Source organism: Macrotis lagotis, chromosome 1 (genome assembly GCF_037893015.1).
Source record: "Macrotis lagotis isolate mMagLag1 chromosome 1, bilby.v1.9.chrom.fasta, whole genome shotgun sequence".
Taxonomy (NCBI): domain Eukaryota; kingdom Metazoa; phylum Chordata; class Mammalia; order Peramelemorphia; family Peramelidae; genus Macrotis; species Macrotis lagotis.
Window position 1 is genome coordinate 919,766,798 of NC_133658.1, and position 27,010 is coordinate 919,793,807.

General features: G+C 36.1%; 1 protein-coding gene across 1 annotated transcript; it reads left to right on the forward strand.

The window, feature by feature from the left end:
• The first annotated feature begins 1,718 nt into the window (after nucleotides 1-1,718).
• Nucleotides 1,719-21,341, forward strand: LOC141509215 (olfactory receptor 14A16-like). The gene is made up of 5 exons (XM_074218578.1): nucleotides 1,719-2,650; nucleotides 7,837-8,060; nucleotides 8,130-8,342; nucleotides 17,975-18,105; nucleotides 21,246-21,341. Exons 1-5 carry the CDS (start codon nucleotides 1,719-1,721, stop codon nucleotides 21,339-21,341), a joined length of 1,596 nt encoding a protein of 531 aa, XP_074074679.1.
• Nucleotides 21,342-27,010: the final 5,669 nt, after the last annotated feature.

Below are 27,010 nucleotides of genomic sequence, written 5' to 3' on the forward strand. Positions count from 1 at the left end.
CGCCCCCCCACAAACAACTTTCTAAAAATTAAAGCTATGCCTTAGTGAAATAGGATATGTCTCGATGTTAGAGGTAGCAGTAGAATTGTTCCAGTACAGACTAAGTCACTTGTATGGTCTTGATTGAATATCCTCTGGTGTCCTTGGCAATTGTGAAACCCTTTGATTTCTGGTAGTTTTGACCTTGCAATAAGAAAAACCTGAGGTCAAATCCCTCCTACACTTTCATAATTATGTGACTCAGGATAAGGCATTTAACTTATCTGAATTTCCCTCACCTCAATTTAATAATGATTTTGATGGTCCTCTCTCCCTATCTCTCAATATATCTATGTCTCACATGGTTTTGAGAATAAAATGAGATGCCATACGAAATGGCCTTTCCACAACCCAGGGACTACACAGACCTCAGGAAAATGGTCGATCAAGAAGACTGGTATGGTTTCTCATCAAGATTTCATGCTCTGGGAATAATCAATTGTCAGTGAGATAAAGGACCAGTGGGTCATTTCATTGTACCTAGACCAGCAGCAACCACTGTCTGACCTACTGGGGACACCCGCATCTTGCCCTTGGTTTCACCGCTGACCTCTGAATTTTCCGAAGTCCTATTTTCTTCTGGCCTGCAGTAGAAGTCTTTGTTCTATACTTGGTGATTTTCTGTTTGTAGACATAGCCTTTAGATTACTTGGGACACAGTGCAAATGAGGCAGTTGGGTTTGGAGTCCGGAAGATCTGAATTCAAATCTGCAATCAGACACTCAGTTGCTTTTGTCATGGGAAGTCACTTACCTTCTATTTGCCACAATGTATTCAATTGTAAAATAGTAAGAATGTTTCCAGCCTTGTAGAATGAATTAAGGAACAGTTTAGATATATTTGTAAAGAAGGAAGAAAGGAAGAAAGGATGGGATGAAAGAAGGAAGGAAGGAAGGAAGGAAGGAAGGAAGGAAGGAAGGAAGGAAGGAAGGAAAGAATAAAGCAAAAAAAAGTAGCTATTTGTACAGTGTATGGCATATACTAGTCCCAATATAAATGTTTATTTCATTCCTTCATTGCCTTCTTTTCTATTTAATCTGTCCCATGAATTTTAAAATGATATGTTTGTTTATATATAAAATAAGTTTCAATTTATGGAAGTTGTTTTCTGGATTTCTTCCACATTTTTACAGCATTTCCATTATAGCTTTGTACTAACTAGAGCTTACCACTATATGGGAGAGATGAACTCTTGCCAAGGTTGAAAAATCTCCTTTCTCTGTATTCTCCTATCCCTCTATTTGTGCATGCTAATTTTCTTTGTTTCGGGATAAAATATCTCAGTTGTTCCATTCTCTTTTTAGTCCCACTCAAAAAATCTGATCTTACAAACCCTTTAAACAACCATCTCCAGGGTTTCTCTAACTTAATTATTGTTCTCTTTTGCAAAAAAAAAAATCTGAAATAAGAATGAGCTTGTCTGGGAGGAATGAAGCACAATCATTGAAAGACCACCTTGAATCTTCAGTTAGAGATTGACTCAGAGGATGACTGACTCCTGTATCCAAGCAGCAACTCATAAGAATAGAAAAAGTCATCAAAGATTGCCCAGGTGACTGTGCTCCCTTTCAGTACTTTGAGGTTAAAAAGAAATATTCTGTTTCCCATAGCATACAGAGCTATGTTTCAATGTCTCCTTGATCTCTTCCCATTCTTTCCTCTGTGTCCATAGGAAGGCAATGGCCAATCAAACATTCATCACCAACTTCCTCCTCATGAGCTTCTCTGATGTCTGGGAGCTGCAGATCTTACATGCTGTGCTTTTCTTCCTGATTTATCTGGCAGCCTTGATGGGAAATCTACTCATTATTCTTGTCACTACCATGGACCAACACCTTCAGACTCCCATGTACTTCTTTCTGAGGCATTTGTCTTTCATCGATCTCTGCTACATCTCTGTTACAGTACCCAAGGCCATCCTCATCTCCTTGACCCACAGAAACTCCATATCTTTCCCTGAATGTGTCATACAGATTTATTGCATTGTTTTATTTGTCTGTGCTGAATTGGCCCTGTTGACTGTGATGTCCTATGACCGATACGCGGCCATTTGCCACCCCCTTCATTATGAGACTCTTATGAGCAGAGGAGCCTGTGTGCAGATGGCAGCGGCTTCTTGGGTCAGTGGCAGTCTGTCAGGTATCATGCACACAGCCAGCACCTTTTCTGAACCCTTCTGTAAAGGCAATGTGCTTGGGCAATTCTTCTGTGAGATCCCTCATTTGCTCAAACTCTCCTGTTCACAGCCTAATTTTACTGAAATTGGAACCTCAGTTGCAACTACAATTTTGGGTCTTGGCTGTTTTTCCTGTATTGTTACCTCTTATGTCTATATCTTTTCCACTGTCCTAAAGATGCCATCCACAGAAGGCAGGTCCAAAGCATTCTTCACATGCCTGCCCCACCTCATTGTGACCACTGTATTTTTTACAACAGCTTTTGTTGCTCATGTAAAACCCACCTCTGACACCCCTTCTGTGCTTGACCTGTTGGTGTCTGTGTTCTATGTTGTGGTGCCCCCCACACTGAATCCTGCCATTTACAGTTTGAGAAACAATGACATGAAGGTAGCTCTGGCAAAGTTAGTGAGGCAGGAGTTTCCTTGCTTTTGGTAAATCTCTTAAGAGCTTAAGCTCTCCCTCCCCCCCTTTCTTTTAATCTTATTTTCCAATTTTCATTCTTTTCACTATCCTCTGAGATCAGCCTCCTTTTATGAGGATATTTACCTTATTCTCTTATCATCCAGTCCTCCAAATATTTTGTAGAGTAAGATAGGTTCTTATTTTTAATTTAGTGTATACATTAATTTATATTTGAACCAATTCTGATTAAAAATAATCTGCATTCCCTTTAATCACCCTCATCTTTCCCTTTATTGCAAAAACACTTTTATAACTCTTTTGTATCAGAAAATTTACCTGATTCTATCACTTCTTTTATATTTTTCCCAGTACAATTCCTATTTTGATACTTCAAATTCATTTTTTTAGATATCATAAATCAAATTGAACTCACCTATCCATCTTTCTATATGTACTTCTAGCTGCCATACTAATTAGAAAGTTCTTATGAGTTACTAGTATCATCTTCCCATCTAGGAAAGGAAATAATTTAATCTCAAACCTGTTTTTGTTTCTTCTTCCTGCTTCTTTTACACCTCTTTTAACACTGTTTAAAAATATTTTATTTTTCCCTCATTACATGTGAAAGCAATGATGAGATCCAAATTTTTTCCCTCCCTCACTCAATTCCTTTTTTAAAAGGTAGACAGTTTGATATAGCTTTTTCATGCACTATCATTTAAAAAATCTTTCATACTATTAAAATGAAATGACTTAAAAACTCATAAGGCAAGAAGTAAGTGAAAACATAAACTTTCATCTGCATTCATACTGCATTAGTTCCTTTGCTGAATTTAGATATCATTTTCCTTTGTATTTGAATTGAAAAATGTGTTTCTGAGAAAAGCTGAATTATTCATAGTGGATCCTCACCCAATAATGCTGATATTATGTATAAAGTTTTCCTGGTCAATGAACTTTGTACCAGTTAATAATGTCATTAAATCTTCCTGCACAATTGAATGCCTTTACATTTATATAGCACATCAAAAATTGATGGGCATCCCATCAGTTGCCAGTTAATTTTAAATCAATTTTTTAGAAATCTCAGCTTTTAAAATTATTATCAGATGCTATTCTCAAACCTAGAAGCAAAGTCATTTAAATTTCTTGAAAGTTATAAAAGAGATATAAACTTATTGGCCCTGTCTGCTACTTATAGTCAAGGTATTCAGTAATTTTAAAGTTTGAAGTCCCTCATTGAATCCCAAAGGAGGAGAAATCCCCTGCAGATATGGAAACCCTATTCATTCTCCAGTTTATGATAGCAGTGCTAGTGGCATCTGATTAAAAAAAACACTCTGCCTGGTCTCTTGTTCCTTCATAACTACACCAGGAGTAAAAATTATGACTTTTCTTGTGCAAGTGAAAAGCAACAAATAAATGTCTTCTTGCTTCATGTACTCTTAGATTCTCTGATTTTCTGATAAATGTCTTTAAATTTCATTATTGCTTCTGTACCCTTGACTATTAGCTAAGCAACTTCCTCCTTTCTATTATGCACACACAATACTACTGCTCCCTTCTCTCTCTTAGCAGTAGTTATGTTACGTTTCATACCTAGAATCATTTCCTTCCTCAACTGGATATCTTGTAATCACCAGTATTCTTTAGGATTCATCTTCAATGCCACCTTCAATGGAAGCCCTTTCTGGTTCCCCTCCCCTTTAGTTATTTACCTCTCTTTCCTGCCTTCTATTCCTGTTGTATATATGATGAATTTCTCCACATAGGCACATAGCATCTTTCCTGTTAGAAATGGATCTGTGAGTCTGGATCATTTCATTTTATTCCCTTCATTCTAGCACTTAATACAGGCAAAGGTGCTTAGTATATCAGTAGAAATTCCTGTTAATTGGTTGTTAGGTATTTTGCCAAATTGGGACATGGACAAGACTTTTAGGTTTCTGAATGAGAAAAAGATATCAAATATCCTCTGATAGAATGCTGATTACCTTTCACCTTTATGATATGTCTCATCTATGTTCTCAGCAAGGAGACCATTATTTCCATGAGACCATTATTTCCATGATAGAGAACATAACCAATTCATTCCTTCCCATTAGTATTATTCCTCATTCATTTCTTCCTAGAAATCCTCAGGAAGCCTGCTGCATATGCTCTTTTTCATTGCTTGGACTATCTTTTAACATCTCATGGATAAAAAAGGAGTTCTTGGACTCAAGTGAACTTCTTCCAGTAGCAGACTGAGAGTGACTTCATGTCCCTCTAAAATCAAGAGATCACAGCTATGCACACCATAGCCACACTTGGACAATCTAGGCAAAAGGATCTCCACCCATGCATGACTGAATGGCAATCACCTAAGACTAGAGAATTTTGTAAGTTTGGACAGAGTCCAATAGAGATTACAACAAGCTTCAAAGACAGTAATGTTGAAATGAAAAAAGAAAAAGAAAATCATAGATAATGTAATAATTATTCAAATTCATTATAAAGTTAAAGGGTATGTCATAGAACCAATTCATGATTAATATTATTCTCTCTGACTTCTGTCTGCTCTTTGAACCCAGCTAGGGAGTGACTTTATTTGGTACCTATTTCGCTATCACATTGTCATGTTGAAATGTAATTTGTAACTTAAGGTCACATTTGTATTCCTTGTGACTTCTTCCCAATCCTCTGAGATCCACTTTCAAGGTCAATCAATGATATTACTAAATTTAGATACTTGAGGACAGTTTTAATTGTCACCCTATGATTTCTTTTTTACTTCAGACAATAGAAGGATGAGGCTACCATTTTCCTTGAAAAGGAATTACTACTATCTATGTCTTGGATCTTTCAACCATAATATTCTCTTCCCTAGTAAGATATACTTTCTTGTCAATTCCTGGGTACTAAAATTATGAAAAGAGATTAATTAGCTGAAGAATTAAAAAAAAAAGATTGAAATCAGGATGGAAAAGATCTCTGAGTTCAGACAATAAGAAGGAACTAGGGCTCTACAGACTGGTGAAGTATTAGTGGAGGAGATGGGAACTGTGCTCAGATTTGGGAAAGGTTGGCATGTGGAAGGCAGACTTAACTTTTTCTGTGTTTCACAAGGAAAAACTTGAAAAACAAAAGATTGAGTGCAAGGTTCCATATGGATCATGTTGATGGCTCTCTGTCCCCATCTCCCAATATACCTCTGGTCCACATGGTGGTTTTGAGATGCCATATGAAACAGCCTTTCCATAAACCCAGAGACTGCCAAGACATCAGCAAAATGATCACTCAAGAAGACTGATATGGTTGCTCATACTGATTTCATGTTCTGGTAATAATTCATTGCAATTCTTCCAGTGAGATAAAGGGCCAGTGGGTCATTTCATTGCACCTAGGCCAGCAGGTACCAATACCTGACCTCCTGGTGAATTATTAGGACACCTCAATCTTGTCCTTGGCTTCACTGTTGAACTCTGAATTTTCAGACATTTTCTTCTGGCTTACAATAGAAGTCATTTTTTTTTCAAAATTTATAAAGATTTTATTTATTTTGAGTTTTACAATTTTTCCCCAATCTAGCTTCTCTACCCCCACACTCCCCATAGAATGCAGTTAGTCTTTACATTGTTTCCATGGTATACATTGATCTAAGTTGAATGTGATGTGAGAGAAATCATATACTTAAGGAAGAAAAATGCAGTATAAGAGATAGCAAAATTACATCATATAAAAAAGTTTTTTTTTAAATTAAAGGTAATAGTCTTTGGTGATATTTAAACTCCACAATTCTTTCTCTGGATACAAATAGTATTCTCCATCTCTGATACTACAAAATTGTCCCTGATCATTGCACTGAATGAATGAGAAAGTCTTTCAAGTTTGTTCATCACCCCCAAGTTGCTATTATGATGTGCAATGTTTTTCTGGTTCTGCTCATCTCTCTCAGCATCAGTTCAGGCAGATCCTTCCAGGCTTCCCTGAATTCCCATCCTTCGTGGTTTCTAATAGAACAATAGTGTTCCATGATATACATCTACCACAGTGTGATAAGTCATTTCCCAACTGAAGGACATTTACTTAATTTCCAATTCTTTGCCACCATAAACAGTGCTGCTATGAATATTTTTGTACAAGCAATGTTTTTATCCTTTTTTATAATATCTTCAGGGTGTAGACCCAGTGGTAGTATTGATGAATCAAAGGGTGTACACATATTTCTTGCCCTTTGGGCATAGCAATAGAATTATTTATTCCATACTTGGTGTTTTTGTCTATTTGTAGACTTGACCTTTAGTATTGCTCGTTACATAATGCAAATTTGATGGTAGCTAGTCATGAAATCAGGAAGATTTTAATTGAAATTTGGAATCAGACACTTATTTGCTTTTCTTGTGTGAAGCCACTTATAGTCTGGTTGTTGCAGTAAGGAACAGATTAGATATATTTGTAAGGAAGGAAAAATGTAAGAAAGTGATGATGGAAGGAAGGAAAGAAGGAAGGTAGAAATGAGGAATGAAAGAAGTAAAAAGAAACAGCTATTTGTACAATGCATGGAACATAATAAACCCAATATAAAGGTTTATTTCATTCCTTTAATGTTTTCTATTTAATCTGTCCCTTGAATTTTAAAATTATAATTAAATATTTTCTTATATACAAAATAAATTTCAATTCAAGGCCATTGTTTTCTGTATGCTTTCCATGTTTATGTAGTCATTCCATTATATAGCTTTGTACTGAGTAGAGTTTAGCACAATATTGAAGAGATGGACTCTTACCAATAATGAAAAGTCTCCTTTTTTTCTGTATGCTCCTATCACCCCATTTGTGCATCACAATTTTCTATATTCTGGTTTACTACATCTTGATGGTTTCATTCTCTTTGTTTCCCAGTTGAAGATCTAATCTCAGAAGGCTTTTGAACTTCCATCGGCATGATCTTTCTAACTTAATTATTGCTCTCCTATGCAAAGGCCATCTCAAATAAGAAGGAGCTTGATGGAGAAGATTGAAGCACAAGCTCTGGAACACTACCTTGTAGCTTGACTCCTGCATTCAAGCAGAAATTCATAAGAATAGAAAAGATAATAGAAGGTTACCCAGGTGACTGTTCTCCCTTTCAGTGCTTTGAATTTAACAAAGCAGTCTTCTGTTTCTCATGGCATACACAGCTATGTTTCAATGTCTCCTTGATTCCTTCCCAACAATCTTTCTGTTTCCCTAGGAAGGCAATGACCAATCAAACATTCATCACCAGCTTCCTCCTCATGAGCTTCTCTGGAGCTGCAGATCTTACATGCTGTGCTTTTCTTCCTGATTTATCTGGCAACCCTGATGGGGAATCTATTCATTACTCTTGTTACTCCCATGGACCAACACCTTCAGACTCCCATGTACTTCTTTCTGTGGCATTTGTCTTTCATACATCTCTTCTACATCTCCGTTACAGTACCCAAGGCCATCCTCATCTCCTTAGTCCACAGAAACTCCATCTCTATCCCTGAATGTGTTATACAGATTTATTGCATTGTTTTTTTTTTATCTGTGCTGAATTGGCCCTGTTGACTGTGGTGTCCTATGACCGATATGTAGCCGTTTGCTGCCCCCTTCATTATGAGTCTTTCATGAGCAGAGGAGCCTGTATGCAGATGGCAGTGGGTTCTTGGGCCACTGGAAACATTGCAGGCAAGATGCACACAGCCAGCACCTTCTCTGAACCTTTCTGTAAAGGTAATAAGCTTGGCCAGTTCTTTTGTGAGATCCCTCATCTGCTCAAACTGTCCTGTTCACAGTCAAACAGTACTGAAGTTGGAACCATAATTGTATTTTCCATTTTGGGTCTGAGTTGTTTTTTCTTTATTATTATCTCTTATCTCTACATCTTCTCCACTGTTCTAAAGATGCCATCCATAGAAGGCAGGTCTAAAGCATTCTTCACATGCTTCCCCCACCTCATTGTGACCAATGTATTTTTTTTTTTTAGGTTTTTGCAAGGCAAATGGGGTTAAGTGGCTTGCCCAAGGCAATGCAGCTAGGTAATTATTAAGTGTCTGAGACTGGATTTGAACCTAGGTACTTCTGACTCCAAGGCTGGTGCTTTATCCACTGCGCCATCTAGCTGCCCCTGACCAATGTATTTTCTAAAACAGTTTTTGCTCCTCATGTAAAACCAACCTCTGACACCCCTTCTGTACTTGACCTGTTGGTGTCTGTGTTCTATGTTGTGTTGCCCCCCACACTGAATCCTGCTATTTACAGCTTGAGAAACAAGGAGACGAAGACAGTTCTGACAAAGCTACTGAGGCAAGAGTTTCCTTGTTTTTGGTAAATCACTTCACCTTAACATCTTTTTTCCCCTTACTTTTAATCTTAGTTTCCAATTTTATTTCCTTTCACTTTCCTCGAAGATCAGCCTCCTTTTATGAGGATATCTACGTATCACTCATTATTCTGTCCTGGAAATATTTTGTAGAGTAATATAGATTCTTATTCTTAATTGAGTTTGTACATTAAGTTACATTTGAACCAATTCTGATGAAAAGAAACATCTAGCATTCCTTGCCAGTACCAACATCTTTCCCTTTATTGCAGAAACTCTGTTTGTCTCTCTTGTATCAGAAAATTTACCCAATTCTATTATTTATTTTGTATTTTTCCCACTGCATTTCCTTACTTGATACATTAATTTTCATTTTTTAAATATCATCCATCAGATTCAACTCACCTATCCATCTATGTCTTTCTTCTAGCTGCCATAATAATTAAAGTTCTTATTATTTTTTAGAAATTAAACATTTTAACCTTAAATCTGTTACTCTTTATTTTCCTGCCTTCTTTTCCCCTCGTTTTGAAGCTTTATAAAGTATTTTATTTTTCCCAAATACATGTAAAAACAAATTTAATATATTTACAAAACTTTGAGTTCTAACTCTTTTTCCCTTCCTTGCTTAACTTCTTTTAAAAAAAAGGTAGTCAATTTGATAGAGGTTTTGCATGTACATCACGGAAAAATTGCTGCTATTGTATAAAGTGTTTAACTTCACAACAAACTTTGTATCAGTTAATACAATCTTTACAGTCTTTCCTGAAATCTTCTGGCTCATTATTTTTCATTGCACAATTGTATTCCATTACATTCAAATTGTATACCCAATTGATGCATATTCACTCAATTTCAGTTATCTTTAAATCAATTTGTTTGAAATCTCAACTTTTAAGATTTTTTTTTAGTTTTTCAAGGCAATGGGGTTAAGTGGCTAGCCCAAGGCCACTCACCTAGGTAATTATTAAGGATCTGAGGTTGGATTTGAACTCAGGTACTCCTGACTCCAGGGCCGGTGCTCCATCCACCGCACCACCTACCTGCCCCTAAGATTTTTTTTTTATCAGATGCTATTTATCCATCCTTCAAGGATAGTCATTCACATTTTTGAATGTTATAAAAGAGACATATCCTTCTTCTAATCTATCTGTAACTGGTGGCTCAAAAATATTTCTGCTTTGTATATATCGGGTATTCACTAGTTAAGGTGGATCCCATCAGAGCAGAAATCCCTTGCAGATGAAGGGACTATATGCATTCTCCATTTTATGACAACAGTAGTGTTGGCATCAGAACTAAAAAACAAAAACAAAAAGAAAAGCAATCTAACTGGCCTGTTGTCCTTCATAATTTCACACCAGGAGGAATATAAAGTTATGAGACTTTCTTTCATGCAAGTGAAAAATACATCATATAAAAGTCCTCTTGCTTCATGTACTCCTAGACTCCCAATTTTTTTGATAAACCTCTTTAAGTTTCATTACTACTTCTGTTCACTTGAAAAATAGCCAAGCTACTTCCTCCTTTCCTTTGTGCACACACAATACTCCAGCTTGCATCTCTCTCTTAGCAGTAGTTATGTCATGTTTCATACCTAGAATCCTTTCCTTCCTCATCTATATATATATTTTGTGATCCCCTGTGTCCTTTAGGATTCATCTTCAATGCTAGTTTCTTCGGATGTCCTTTCTGGATCCCCCTGCCCTCTAGTGTTTTGCCTCTCTGAACAGCCTTGTATCTTTTTCTTGTATTTGTACTGATTTTCTCTATGCAGGCTCATAGCATCTTCCCTGTTAGAAATGGACATGTCTTTATGGATCATTTCATTCATTTTAGTTTCTTAATTCAAGCACTTAGCACAGGAAAAGGTGCTTAGTAGGAAATTCCTGTTAATTGATTGATATTTATTTTGGCAAATTGGGACATTATGAGAATTTTAGGTTTTTGAATTAGAAACAATAACAAATATTCTCAGATGGAGTTTATTAGTTTTCACTTGTGTCACATCTATGCTCTCAGCCAGGAGACTATTATTTCCCTGTATATATCAAAACCAATATATTCTTTTCCATTAGTGTGATTCTTAATTCATTTCTTCCTGGAAATCCTTCTCCGAAGGGCTGCTGCATATGCTCTTTTTCACTCCTTGTTGTTTCTTTTGACATCTCATGGGTGAAAAAGGACCTCCTGGACTATGTTTATATATCCTTCATTCTCAATTCACAAATGCCTTAGATTTTTTTTTCTTCATCATACATCTCCATGATCCACCTGTATCATTCTTTTCTGGCTTCAATTTACTATGCATCATGTGTTTACCTGCAGTAATTTGATTTATCCACAAATTAAATTCCTCAGAGACTTTGTCAGTCCATTACTCAATGACTTTAATAGCCCTTGGAAGAATAATGAGATTATCTAAAAAAAGAAGTAAAGATAAGCAAAAGTATTAGACAACTTCATATGGATAATTAAAAATGAATGGCTCAGTTTAACTCTATGGTAGCTTATTTTCCATCATCAGTCTGTACAAGATGAATAAATTCTTGATTTGTTAAATGAGTGCTCCAATCAGCTGCCAGTAATGCTCTCAGTAGGAGCAATATTTGCCCTGTTTTGTTTCTCCCTGTGTGCTCGGCTGGCTGACGTTGTTGGGTTGATTATGGATCACTTATAGAAGATGTTTTCCTCTTCCAAGCCTTGATAAAATCACCACAATAACATCTCCAAGGAGGAAAATTTGAAGAATCTCACAAATTGAGGATGATGGATTCTTCCTTTGGAATCATTTCAGGACATCCTCCTTGATGGGGACAAATTATTTTTTGAAGAATATACCATTTTTCAACTTTTATCTATCTCCTCAAAAGATCACAAAAACATCTTAGAAAACTTGTTTCTCCTTACTCCAATACTTAGGAGATGTTTATGACTGTTTTGGAATAAAACATATACCTGAGGGGGCATGACCAAGATGGCAGAGAGAAAGCGGAAACTCCCATGAGCTCTTCCTAGCTTTCCTCCTAAACAACATTAAATCAAGCTTCTAATTACACAAAAAGACTGATTGGAGGACTTTCCCAGTTTAAAATATATTGCAATAATTTCAGGAAAGGTGTGCCTCACCAAATACAGGGGGAGCACAGCAAAGTGCTAACTGTGTGTGTAGAAGCCTTTGGGAGACTCTTAGCTGCAACAGAGAAGGGTAACTAAGGTCCTTCTTTACCACTTGGCAGGGCAACTATATGTCAGACCAGTAGAGAAAACATCACATGCGTCAGAATGCCAAGAGATGGACAGGTTCTAGGTTGGGCACACCCAGTGCAGGGAGCAATCTGTTAGCAAAAGAGGGCGTCATGTGAAAGTGGGTGAGAAGACCCATGGCACTGAGCATAAGAAACTTGGGAGAATTCCACCTGTCACCCAGGAGGAGAGGTCAACTTTAAAAACCACAAACAAGGCAAACCAATCTTTGGGATATGGGGGAAAAAAGTCCTCTCCATAGAAAATTACATTAAATTACAGAGAAAGTGAAAATGCCTAGAAGTGAACCCTCAAAGAGGATTATAAACTGACTCAAGAACAAAAAGTTTTCTTGGAAGTTCCGCAAATGGATTTTAAAAATCAAGTAAGAGAGGAAGAAGAAAAATTGGAAAAACAAATGAGAAGCATGCAGGAGATTTAGGGGAAATAATCAGCAACTCGATTAAAGAAAACAACTCCATAAAAAATAGAATTGGCCAAGAAAAAAAAATAGAAAAAAAATCCTTTCACAGTAGAATTGGCCAAATTGAAAAAGGAGGAAACAAAAGCTAGCTGAAAAATATGAATACTCTAATTAGAACAGAATAAGTGGAAGTTAATGAGTTTTTTGAGACATGAAATAGTTTAAAAAATTTTCATAACATAATAAAAGATAGAAGAAAATATAAACTACATCATTTGAAAAACAACTGATCTGGAAAATAAATCTATTGCAGAAAATTGAAGAATAATGGCATATCAGAAAGGAATGATTTAAAAGAAAGCCTTGAAAACATCTTTTCAAAAATTATCAAGGAAAACTGGTCTGATATTTTAGAAACCAAAGGTAAAATAGTCTTTGAAAGAATCTACTGATTATTTCCAAAAGGAAAAATCTAAGGAATATTGTACCCAAATTTCAGAATTATCAGGTAAAGAAGAAAACATTACAGGCAACCAAAAAGACAGGATAACCTAGCACATAGAGGCTTCAGCATTGAAATATTGGGTGTCCTGCAATATCATATTCCAGAAGGCAAAGTAACTTGCAATACAAAAGTCACCAACTAGAACAATCGAGCATACTCTTTCAGGGGAAAGGATGAGCATTCAACAAAATATGTGCCTTTTAAACTTCCCAGATGAAAAGACCAGAACTTAACAGAAAATGTGGTCTTCAAATTAAAAAACCAAAAAATACATAAATTGGTAAACACAAAAGAATAAATGGAGTTCAATAAGATTAAACAATTCACAAACATATATCAGAAGATGGTACTAATAAATCTTGAGAACTGTATTCCTATTAAAAGGAGTATACTTAGACAAAGGTTCTAAGTATACTTATAAAAACAACACGAGGCATAAAAAGTACTAGTAACGGGAAAGGAGAGCCAGAAAAGGGTAAAATAAATCACATGAATAGGCACAGAAGACTAATGTCAGTGAAGGGAAAGAAGGGAGCAGGTGACAACTACTTGAATCTCACTCTCATCAGATTTTGTTCAAATGCAGAATAACATATACACAAATCTGGGATTAGAAATTTATCTTATCTGACAGGAAATTGAGGGGCAAGGAGAAATAAAAGGGAAAGAGGGACTGAGAGAAGAGAGAGTAGGAGTAGGGGGGATAAGGGAAAATTAAGGGGAGGAGGACTGATAGAAGAGGGAGGCAGGGTGAGGAACAGGGTGGTCAGAAATAAAACACTGGCAAGGAGGCAAAGGATCAAATGAGAGAGAGAGAGAGAGAGAGAGAGAGAGAAATGGAGAGGATAGGATGGAGAGAAATAGAGAGTTAGCATTCCTAACTCTGAATATGAATGGGATGAAAGCTCCCATAAAAATTGAAGCAAAAAGCAGAGTGCATAAAACACCAGAAATGCTATGATATGTTATTTGCCAGGAAAAGATTTGAAACACAGATAAATTTATATATATATACATATATATATATATAAATGTGTGTATGTATATTTATATTTATATATAAATAAATATAAATATGTATACATATATATGTAAAGGTAAAAGGTTGATTGAAAATATGTAGTGTTTTTACTGAAGAGATTAAAAAGTGGGTTAGCCATCCTGATAGCAGACAAAGCAAAAGCAAAAAGAGATCTAATTTAAAGAATTTCAAAAGTAAACTGTGTGATCCCAATGACAAATTAGTAGATCAAGAAATATGCTATGTATCAGATATATGGAAAGGGGATAAATTTATGAATAAGAGTACATTATAAAATGCAAAATGAATGATTCTGACTATATTAAAATAAAATGTTCAGGCACTAAAAAAAATCAATTCTCCAAAAGTAAAAGGAAAGCAGAAAGCTGGGAAACAATTTTCACATTTAGGATTTAGGATAAAGATCTCATTTCTAAAATATATAGAGAACTGCAACAAATTTATAAGGGTACAAGTCATTCCCCAATTGATAAATGATCAAAATATATGAATAGACTGTTTACATGAAGAACTTAAAGCTATACTTAATCATATGAAATAATGCTCCAAATCATTATAGATCAGAGAAATGCAAATTAAAATAACAATTAGGTATCACCTCACATCTATCAGATTGACCAAGATGAGGAAAAGAGAAAATGAGCAATGTTGGAGAGATTGTGAGAGGATTGGGACATTAATGCATTGCTGGTGGAGTTGTGAAGGGATCTAACCTTTATGGTGAGCATTATGGAACTATTCCCAAAGAACAATTAAACTATTCTGACCCTTTGACCTAGCCATTCCAGTTGTAGGTCTATATCCAGAAGAAATCATAATCAAATGGGAAAAGTCTTACAATATCCCAAAATACTTATAGTAACTCTTTTTTCTAGGGGCAAAGAATTAGAAATTGAAGGGATGTTCATCAATTGGGATATGGTTTAACAAGTTTTAGTACATGATTGGTATGGAATAATATTGTTCAATAAGAAATCATAAATGCTTGAATTCTAGAGAAGCTTGGAATGACTTACAGGATCTAATGCAGAGCTTAGGGAGTAGAACCCAGAGAAAAATGTTCACATTAACAAAAACATTGTGAGGTGATCAACTTTGATGGAAGCAGCTTCTCTCAACAGTTCAGAAAGTTAGGATAACCATTTTAGTCTGATTATATCCAAATCCAGAGGGAGAAAAATAAAACAAACAAAAGAAATAAAACAACCCTTCAGAATCTGATGAACACTACATAAAAATTACTCCTCATATTTCTCCTTTAATCCTAATTTTTCATATCAAAAAATGACTAATCTGTAAACATGCTTATCAAAAATATGTATCCTAAATTGTACCATAAAGTATCAGTACTATACCTGTGTGGCCCAAGGGATATAGCATTACAATTTGAAGAAGTTAAATGAGTTGTACAAAAAAAATGAACAGAAAAATTATACTAGTGGTGGACTTCATTCTGCCTCTTTCATAATCAAATAAATCTAACCATAAAATAGCTGAGAAAGAAAGTAAGGAGGTGAATAGAATTTTGGAAAAGTAAGATATAGTAGCACTCTTGAAAATTGAAAGGGATAGAAAGAAATGTACATTTTTTCTCAGTTGTATATGGTACCTACTCAAACATTGAACATATTTTTTTGATTTAATGTAGAAATAAATAGAGGCACAGAGGCAAGAAAACAGAGTAAAGGCAGCAACTCACCTGAACTCTTCCTCAAACCAGTTTAAATACTTTTAAATAATGACTTTAATAAAATTCTATAGTCATACCCTCAAAAAGCTGAGTAAAACAATTTTCCAGCCTAAGGACATTTGGAAAATCAGCAGAAAGGGTTTATTTATTTGTTTGTTTATTTGTTTGTTTGTTTATTTATTTTATTCATTTATTTATTCATTTATTCGTTTATTTGTTTATTTATTTATTTATTTTTAGCAACAGGTCAGAAAGGATCCACAAGGGAGCCCATACTGCATCAGAGTTAATCTGCCCCAGCCAGCCAGGTACAACGTAGGGGATACCTGAGTCAGCGGCAATCATGGTGGTTTTCAAATTTCTCAGTCCAGGGATTGCTAAGGACATCTTGGAAGATCAACAGCAAAACTGTCACACCAAGATAAGAGAGAAATATACCAAGCTTAAACTTTAGCAGCTCAGCAAAGAGCCCAGCAGACCTGGAAGGGGTCTCCAGAGAGTCTTCCGGAGCTCCCAGTCCATGAAAGGTAGGGCAATTGAGGGAGAATGCAGGAGCCTCTTTAATATCCCCAAGGAAGGACTCTGGTTCTTACCCATACTCAGATCTGTGTCAGACTCAGGCCCCAGTCTCAGGAAAAGGAGGAGAAGGAAAACGGAGCTTACTGCCTTAGTAGAGCAGGGAATCTCCACACAGTTCCAGGAGACACAGGATTGTTTGTGGCCATCCATGGTTCAGTGTGCCAGGTCAGTTGAGTAGCCATAGTCTCTCATCAGACTTGGAAGAAATGGAAACTTGCAGGTCCTTGATTATATCTCTGAAAAGAGTTGAGAAAACTCTAAATAGTTGTATCTAGAAATGGAGACCCACCCTAAAAAAAAGAGTTAAAATCAAGTCATAGTTGGACAGCTAAGTGGTTCAGTGGATAGAGCACAAGCCCTGGAGTCAGGAGAACCTAAGTTCAAATCCAACCTCAGTCACTTAATAATTACTTAGCCATGTGACCTTGCGAAATTCCCTGAAGCCCATTGCCTAAAATAAATAATTTTTTTTAAAAAAACTATTTTTTTAATCAAGTCATAGGCTGAGGAAATGGGAAACAACAGAAGAAAAAAGAAACTCACCATAGACACATCGTATAGAAGATCTGAATTCATTCAGAAGAATATAACAAGGTCAAAACTTTTGCTTTCAAAGTCTCCAAGAAAATATCAATTGGTCTCAGGACATGGGAGACATCAAAAACTATTTTGAAATCAAGTAAGGGAGGTATAGGAAATGCTGGGAAGAAAAAATGAGAGCAATGCAGAAAGTGAAGGAGATTTTAACAAATATCAAAGAAAATAATATCTTAAAAACCAGTGTGGACCAAAAGGAAAAAGTGATGAGGAAAAGAATTCCTTAAAAGGCAGAATTGCCAGGAGGTGGGAAGAGGGAGGGAATGGGGAAGAAGGGGACATGCAGAGTCAAGATGGTGAAGTGAAGCCAGGAATTACCTCAAGTAATCCCCCAGAGAATGGAAAGTCATCAAAGAATACCCAGATGGCTGTTCTTTTTCAGTCCTATGATTTTTAGAAGAAATCCTATGATTTCAATAGATCACAGAGGTACCTTTCCCTTATCCCTTCCTCTTTCCTTATGTGTCCCTAGGAAGGTAATGGACAATCAAATAGTCATCACCAGTTTCTCTGATATCTGGAAACTGCAGATCTTACATGCTGTGCTTTTTTCTCCTGATTTATCTGGCAGCCCTGATGGGGAATCTACTCACTATCCTTGTCATCACCATTGATCAAGGCCTTCACACTCTTATGTTCTTCTTTCTGAAGCATTTGGCTTTCATGGGCTGCTCATTGTCAACATTTTTCTGTGCACCCTTCTGTAAATCCAATGTCCTTGGCGAGTTCTCCTGTGACATCCCTCAACTACTCTAACTCTCTTGTTCACACCCTAATTTTGTTGAAATTGGAAGCATTATTACAACTACAATTTTGAGTCTTGGCTTATTGTTCTATGTTGTTACCTCTTATGTCCACATCTTCTCCACTGTTCTAAAGATGCCATCCACAGAAGGGGTCCAAAGCATTCTTCACATGTATGCCCCACCTCACAGTAACCACTGCATTTTTTTATATCAGCTTTTGTTGCTCATGTAAAACCAACCTATGACACCCCTTCTGTGACTGACCTGTTGGTGTCTGTGTTCTGTGTTGTGGTGACCCCCACACTGAATCCTGCCATTTACAGTTTGGGAAACAAGGACATGAAGGTAGATCCGACAAAGTTAGTGAGGCAGGAGTTTCCTTGCTTTTGATAAATCTATTCATCTTAAGCTCTCCCCCCCCTTTCTTTTAATCTTATTTTCCAATTTTAACTTCTTTCACTGTCCTCCAAAATCAGCCTCCTTTTATGAGGATATTCACCTTCTTCTCTTATAATCCAGTCCTATGAATATTTTGTAGAGTAATACAGATTCTTATTTTTAATTGAATGTGTACATTAATTTATATTTGAGCCTATTCTGATTTAAAAAAATTGCATTCCCTGTAAGCACCACCATCTTTCCCTTTACTAGAAAAACTCTTTTACACCTCCTTTGCATCAGAATATTTTACCAATTCTACCATGTCTTTTATATTTCTCCCAGTGCATTTCCTATTTTGATCACTCAAATTCAGTTTTTTTAAGATATCAATCAAATTTAACTCACCTATCCATCTTTCTATATATCCTTCTAACTGCCATACTAATTAGAAAGTTCTTATGAGCTACCAGTATCATATTCCCTTCTAGGAAAGGAAATAGTTTAACCATAACTCTGTTTTTGTTTCTTTTTACTGCTTCTTTTGTACTTCCATTGAAGCTTTTTTAAAGCATTTTATTTTTCCTCAATTACTTGTGAAAGAAATTTTGAGTATATTCATAAAACTTTGATATTCAAATGTTTTCCTTCCTTTCCTCAACTTCTTTTAAAAAGGTAGACAATAGCTTTTGCATGATCTATCATGTAAAAAATCTTTCATATTATTTAAATGAAAAGATTTAGAAAATTACAAAAAGGCAAGAAGTAAGTGAAAAATTAAGCTTTCATCTGCATTCATACTGCATTAGCTCCTTTGCTGGATTTAGATATCATTTTCCTTTGTATTTGACTTGAAAAATGTGTATCTGAGAAAACCTGAATTATTCATAGTTGATTTTCACCCAATAATGCTGATATTATATATAAAGGTTTCCTGGTCAATGAACTTTGTATCAGTTAATAGTGTCATTACAGGTTTTTCTAAAATCTTCCTGCACAATTGAATTCCTTTACATTCATATAGCACATCAAAAATTGATGGGCATCCCCTCAATTGCCAGTTAATTTTAAATCAATTTGCTAGAAATATCAACTTTTAAGGTTATTATCAGATGTTATTATCCATCTCACAAATTTCTTCGAAGTTATAAAAGAAACATAAACTTGTTCTACCCTGTCTGCTACTTATAGTCAAGGCATTCAGTAATTTTAAAGTTTGAGGTCCCTTTTAGAATCACAAGGGAGGAGATACCCCCTGGCAGATGTGGAGACTATATTCATTCAGTTTATTATAGCAGTGCTGTTGGCATCAGATTTAAAAGAAACACTCTGCCTGGTCTCTTGTCCCTTCATGACTTTACACCAGGATTCAAAATTATGAATTTTTTTGGTGGAAGTGAAAAATCCATCAAATAAAAGTCTTCTTGCTTCATGTACCCTTAGATTCCTTGATTTTCTGATAAATCTCTTTAAATTTCATTATTACTTCTGTACCCTTAACTATTAGCTAAGCAACTTCTTCCTTGCCATTATGCACACAAAATACCCCTGCTCCCATCTCTCTCTTAGCCATAGCTATGTTATGTTTCATACATAGAATCATTTCCTTCCTCATCTATGAATCTTGTAATCACTTGTGTCCTTTCAGATTCATCTTCAATGCCACCTTCAACGGAAGCCTTTTCTGATCCCCCTTCCCTTTAGTTATTTACCTCTCTGTCCTGTCTTCTATTCCTGTTGTATATATGGTGAATTTCTCCACATAGGCACATACCATCTTTCCTGTTAGAAATGGACCTCTCAGTATGGATCATTTCATTTTATTCCCTTCATTCTAACACTTAGTACAGGAAAAGGTGCTTAGTATATCAGTAGCAAATTCCTGTTAATTGATTGTTATGTATTTTACCAAATTTGGACATGGACAAGAATTTAAGGTTTCTGAATTAGAAAAGGATATCAAATATTCTCTGACAGAAAGCTTATTACCTTTCACCTTTATGATATGTCACATCTATGCTCTCAGCAAGGAGACCATTATTTCCATGATAGAGAACATAACTAATTCATTCGTTCCCATTAGTATTATTCTCAGTCATTTCTTCCTAGAAACCCTTCTCAGGAAGCCTGCTGCATATGCTATTTTTCATTGCTTGGTATATCTTTTGAAATCTCATGAATGAAAAGGGTGCTCTTGGACTCAAATGAGCTTCTTCCAATAGCAGACTGAGAGGGACTTCATGTCCCTCAAAGACCAAGAGATCACAGCTATACACACACTATACCTACACTTGGACAATCCAGACAGAAGGATCTCCACCCATGCATGACTGAATGGCAATCACCTAAGACTAGAGAATTTTGAAAGGTTGGACAGAATCAGACAGAGTTTAGCTCAACCTTCAAAGACTGTAATTTTGAAATGAAAAAAGAAAAAATAATATCTAAGTTTCCCTAAAACATTTGAAATTTATAATTTATAATCATTTCTCATGAACTTGAATGACCAGTGCAGAAACTGAGAGAGCTGACACAGAATGGTAGATCTTTTCATAGAGGATAGATATCCTCTATGAATAGAAGTGTGTGGGATGTCACCTTTCACTTAGCTATTAAAGAGGAACTTGTGGTAATCAAAGCCAATTAGGATTTCAAAAAGTTGTTTCTTTGTTTTTTAAAAAACTGGCTTTCAGGGGCAGCTAGGAAGTACAGGGGGTAGAGGACCAGCCCTGGAGTCAGCAGGACCTGAGCCCAAATCTGGTCTCAGATACTTAATAATGACCTAGCTGTGTGGCCTCAGGAAAGCTACTAAACCCCACTGCCTTGCAAAAACCTAAAAAACCAAAAAAAAAAAAAACTGGCCTCCAACATCCCTAGACTCCATTAAGGCAAGATCGCCCCTACCACACACACACACACACACACACACACACACACACACACACACACACACACAAACACAAACACAAACACACAAACAAATATAGCCTCCTCCCCCCTTCCTGGATTTCTGGGAGCCCTCCTAGCAAAACTGATCAACACCAAGGTTAGTAAAGGACCCTTTTCTGACGTTAATGAATTTATTGATAAGCATCCTTCCCCTCTAGGTGGTCATGACTTGTGAAACATCAAGACTCTCTGATGGACAAGTCCCAAACATCCCACCTACTGAAGACCCACCTTCTGGCTATGTCAGTATATAAAAGGCTCTTCCAAAAAAGTCTCTATAAGCTGCTTTCTGTGCTCTTAGGTATGATTGATATCATTGAGGAAATAACACAGAAATTCTGTATTTTATAAAAATCTCCAAATATAGGTCACCTTTTTCAGAACTTATATCCTTTGTTTCTGATACTATATATTATCCGAATTTTTTCCTGCTAAACACTTCTAAGATCCCTCTCAGTGGGAAGTGGTCAGGGAATTTGGGATCATTCTTACATCATGCTGTCGAGTATCAGTTATAACTGAGATGCTATAATTATCCTTTATGTCCCATGCCATGATCAGGGTGATTTGATCAGAGGACAAGAGCTACAGTCTTTGGAGGTTAATCAGAGCCCTGGGTCCTAAATGGTTCTTTCTTCCACCATGAGAAATCTGTCCCTGAGCAATTTGTTAAGACAAAAATTGAAATGGTTCAAACCTCAAAGAACAGACCATTTTCATTCCCTTAAAACAAAGGTGACAAAGGTCTAATGGTAGTTTACAGATCACTTTCTGAATATCTGAAATATTTCTCTTAGGAACAAGAGAGAAGGCTCATTGATATCTTTCAGAAGTTTCCAGTGACTTCTCTGCTTGGATACCTCATCGATTCTTCATGCCACTTTATTTTCTGGATGCACCAGGTGAGGAGAAATGATAGCTTTATACATTCAAGGAACCACAGGACCATTAGTCGGCCAATTTAGTAAGGCATCTGAACTAGCTCTTAATGCAGGTTTTATATTTCATTATTGACTGAACCAGGAAAAAGAGAGTTTAAAGACAATTTTTCATCGTGTTTTCTGCACCAGTACTGAAGGGCATAAAATTTTCTGCCCCATAGATTTTAATGAATCATAACTTTGAGCAGTATGATGTTGGGACAGACCACTAGGATCTTGGGTGGCTTTGGTTCCAGTACTGTCTCTGACACAAGATGGCTAGAGGAACCTGAGTAAGTAGTTCAATCTCTCATTAAGTCAGAAAAATTCTCTAAATCTCTAAGAGAATATTTTAAGATTTGCAATAGTGAAAGTATTCCTCATCTTGAGTTCATCAAACAAGTATATACTCATCAGATTTAAACCATTTGAGGATTTTTCTGTGGAGTAAACATAAAGGAAAGAGAGAGATAAAAGATATAGAGATAGAAATGGCAGATAGACTTTTTCTATTTCTAAGTGAAAATGTCTATCATTTTACTTCAGGAAGCAGTGAAACCTTGACTTCATAGTAGAAACTTTTTGGATGTGCCATTCATTAAACCCATCCTGGCTAAAGATCAGATTATACAAATCTGAGGAACTAGGGCCCCAGATTCCATCTACTCTAATTCCTATATTCTGTGGATAAGGAGTCTTAGCAACCTTGCTCAGAGGAAAAGACTTATCATAGTGAAAGTGTTGGAGTCAACTGACTCCATGTATCAACCACCTCACTCCACACTAATTTAGCTAGCCTTGCTAAAATGGTTGAAAGAAATCTAGTGATTCAATCAACCATGCCACTCTCAAATTAGAATGAAAGATATGGACATGAAAGATCCATAGAGGGCAATATGGCCATCTTCTTCCTCTTGCAAAGGAAGAAACTGAGATCTAGATAGGCAAAGTAAAATCACATGGGTAGTAAATATCCACGAAGAGATCTGACCCAAGTACTTCTGCCTTCATTCCTTACTTCTCAGTTCTATTTTTTCTTTTTATCTAAATTCATATTTAACTTTACTGAAAAATAAGGAAATTAAAGAATGCCATGTACACATCAGAATATGAGAGGATTCAATATAAAGCAAGAAATTTACATTTCAAGAAAACCTATATAATAAATGCTAAAGAGTGTTATAAAATCTGTCCATCATTGATTTCATTTTTCTTCTTTTGGTAAGGCAATGGAGTTAAGTGATTTGCCTAAGGTCACACAGCTAGTCAACATTAAGTATCTTAGGTCAGATTTGAACTCACAATCTCCTGACTCCAGGGCCAGTACTCTATCATCTGTGCCACCAAGTTACCCCATCTTTGTTTTCTTGTGAGTTTTCTTTTCTTAAATGCTCTGTACTTTTTGCTTTATGTCTTTATGGGAGGATACATTTATATTCATACATATATCACATACATGTCCATACATATATATATATATATATATAAACATTCAAATATATTCCCACATATCCATATCCATATCCATATCCATATAACCATATCCATATCATATCTATATCTACTATATCTATATCATCTATCTATATATTTATATGGAGAGAAAGAAATAGTTCATCATGCCCATATATACCCATATAGATTCACCAGCACATATATTTATATATGACTTTATTATACTTATTTACATTGCCGTGTGTTTCTCTGATGGTTGTTAACATCATCCTCCAAAAGTCTATATCTTCCCATTTTTTCCGAAATTCACTAGGTCATCATTTTTTTATACCACAATCATATTTGGAACTTATATGTTCAGTTGTTTAATATGTATAAGAAAATATTGATTAATTGTTTAACTTCCCTTTTTTCTTGTGATCAAATATATTTTAGCTTTGAATTTGTCTGAAAACATGATTACAGTCTCCCCCTTTTGAACATAATTCTATTCTGGATCTTTATTTTATATTTGTATGTTCTTTATATTTTTATAATATTTTGTGAAAGCAGCATTTCAATTTTTTCCTCCGGTATCTGTTTTCATTTTATGGATGAATTCAGCTAATTCATATTGTAAGCTATAATTCAATGTTACTTATTTTCCTCCTCACCTTATTGCTATCCCTCCTTTCTCCTTTGCTATGCATCTATATGTTACCTCACCTTCCTATTCCTTAACCTACTCCTCCTCCAAAAATCCCTCTTTTAACCTGCCTTTCTTCTCCCTTTACCCTCTTGTTTCTTTCTGAATTTAGACACCTTTATCTCTCTCTCTCTCTCTCTCTCTCTCTCTCTCTCTCTCTCTCTCTCTCTCTCTCTCTGTGGGTTTATGTGTGTGTTTGTGTGTGTGTGTGTGTGTGTGTGTGTGTGTGTGTGTGTGTGTGTGTAAATAAAGGAAGATTCTTTAGTAACACAGAATATTGTTATAACAGTCATGTTAGGAAAGCAAATATGGACACCCCTAAAAGGGGAACTCCCAAAATAAAGAGATTTTGAGAGGCATATTTCACTATTTGTTCTGAAAAATCTTGGCCCTTTCTCTGGGAATGGACAGCATTCTGCATCAAAGGTCTTTTATGAGGGAAGCTGGGTGTTGCACTGGTTAGAGCACCAGCCCTGGACTCAAATTAGATCTCAGACACATAATAACTACCTACACTAAATCCTTACCTATATACTTAGCCCCATTGCCTTGATTTGGGGTAATATATTGCTGAGGAAAGGTAAGTCATTGACACTGGGTCACCTTGTAAAATTACTAGTCCTTCACTTAACATCAGTTCATATAATTTTTTTCTAGGTTTCATTTTTACTGAAATCGTTCTGCCTATCATGTCTTATAACAGAATGATAATCCATCATCTTTGTCATTAAAAATGCTGATATAAATATTTTGTTTATACAAGTTCTTTTCCTTTTTTAAAAATCTCTCTTACAGGACACAGTCTCTGTGTATAAAAGACTCTTTAATTGGCCTAGTAATCAGAAAGTTCATATGAGTTACCAGTATCATGATCCTTTGTAGGAATATAAACTGTCCAACCTCACCATGTCCCTTATGACTTGCCTTTCTTGGCTACGTTTTATGCTTCTCTTGAGGTTTGTATGTAAGGATCAATTTATTTCAGTTCTGATATTTTCATCAAGGAAGTTGGAAAGTCCCTCATTTCATTAAATATCTATCTTTTCCCCCAAAAGAATATGTTCAATTTTTCTGAATTAATGATTCTCCAATATCACCAATTATTTATTACATTGCATGGATTTCTTTTCCCAGTTTTTCCTCTTTCTCTTTTATTTGATTCTCAAAGTCATTTTTGAGCTCTTCCATAGCCTGGATACATTCACATTTTTCATGCAGGTTTTGGATTCACAAACTTTGGCTTTGTATCTTCTTCTGAAGGGTGTGTTTTAAGATTTTCAGGCACTGTAGTAACTTTCTATGATCAGATTTTTTTTCTCTTATTTCCTCAATTTCCCATCTGTGAATTGATTTTAACTATTTGTTAAAGTGAGACTTTTTTTCATAGTCTTCCAAAATTCAGGGGTTTTTGGCAAGTTTTTTTTCAAAGGTACTTCTCAGAAACTGCTAGTTTTTAGGTCTTCCAAGGTACATGGTAAGGAAAGATATTTACTCCTCTCCTGATCTGAGCTCTGTGAGTAACCACAAACACTCCTTCCTAACCTGCTTCATTGTGGCTGAAAACTCTGATGTCTAGGGTTTCTCCTCATCTTGTGATTGTCACTCAGGCCTGTGATCCTGATGCAAGGATGCAGAATTCTGGCTCAGTGCTAGCCAAGATCTTCTGATCAGTTGTTCAGTCCCCTTACAGTCTGTGGCCCGAGAGTAACTGAAGCAGCTATGGCCACTGCAGCAGTGGTTCCAAGTCTGGGCTGAGTGCTTGGGAAATCGCCATTGCTGCCAATAATGTATTAACCATGAAGTCTGCTCCTGGTTTGCTTTGCTCAGGACTGTGCTGGCAGGGCTTGAACTGGATTGTACTTTTCTCTCACACTGGTGCAACAGAACTTTGCTACTGACTTTCTAGTTTTCTTGAATTTTAAAATAATTTCATTTGTCTTTCTGTAATGCTAGAGTTTCTGAGACATTATTTAGAGGTGTTTTGAGGGATTTGGGGAGATCTCGGGGGCTTTAGCATCTTCATTTGAACCACAATATGCTCCATTTATATATTTCCTGATATATTATTGACCCCTTTGTCTGCTCTTTTTTTCAAATAAAAATTTTTTTTAACACTTTGTTATCTCGCTTGTTGGGTGGTGTTCCTCTGACCTCAGATTCATCTTTCTGTTATTTTTGGAGCATTGTCTTGAATCCATTCTCTGATCTCCTTTCCCTTGCAAGGCATAGGTGATGATATTTGTACTTCATTCTCAAAGAAGCCTAAGACATCAGAGGAGGTGATACTATGATAAGCACATGAATTGAATTTAAGGGAGGGTACTCTGCTAGGTTACCAGCCCCGCTCTCTCCTCTGGAGTCAGCTGGGTCCAGTGGCCAGATATGAATAAGAACACTCGAGATATTCCTGGATGAGAAGTGACTTGTCGAAGATCACACAGATACTAAGTGACAAGTGTCTGAGACTAAATTTGAACTCCCATCCTGATTCCAGCTTGAATGATCTATCCACTGTGCCACCTAGGCACAGGTAGCTTTCCATAGAACACCTATGCTGAAAATAATCTTTTAAATTTTTTTTTTAAAAATTTATTTAAGGCAGTGGGGTTTGAGGTACTTGTCCAAAGTCACACAGCTAGACAATTATTAAGTCTGAGGCTAGATTTGAACTTAATTTCTCCTGACTCCAGGGCCAGTGCTCTATCCACTGCTCCACCTAGTTGTGCCCTATGCTAGAAATAATCTTATACACTGAAAAGACTGAAGTTAATATGTAACCTTCAGTTCTAGCCTATATGATGCAACTGCAACCCCAGAACTCTTTATTGTCAATGGCCAGTAGCATTCCTACACTACTGCTTTT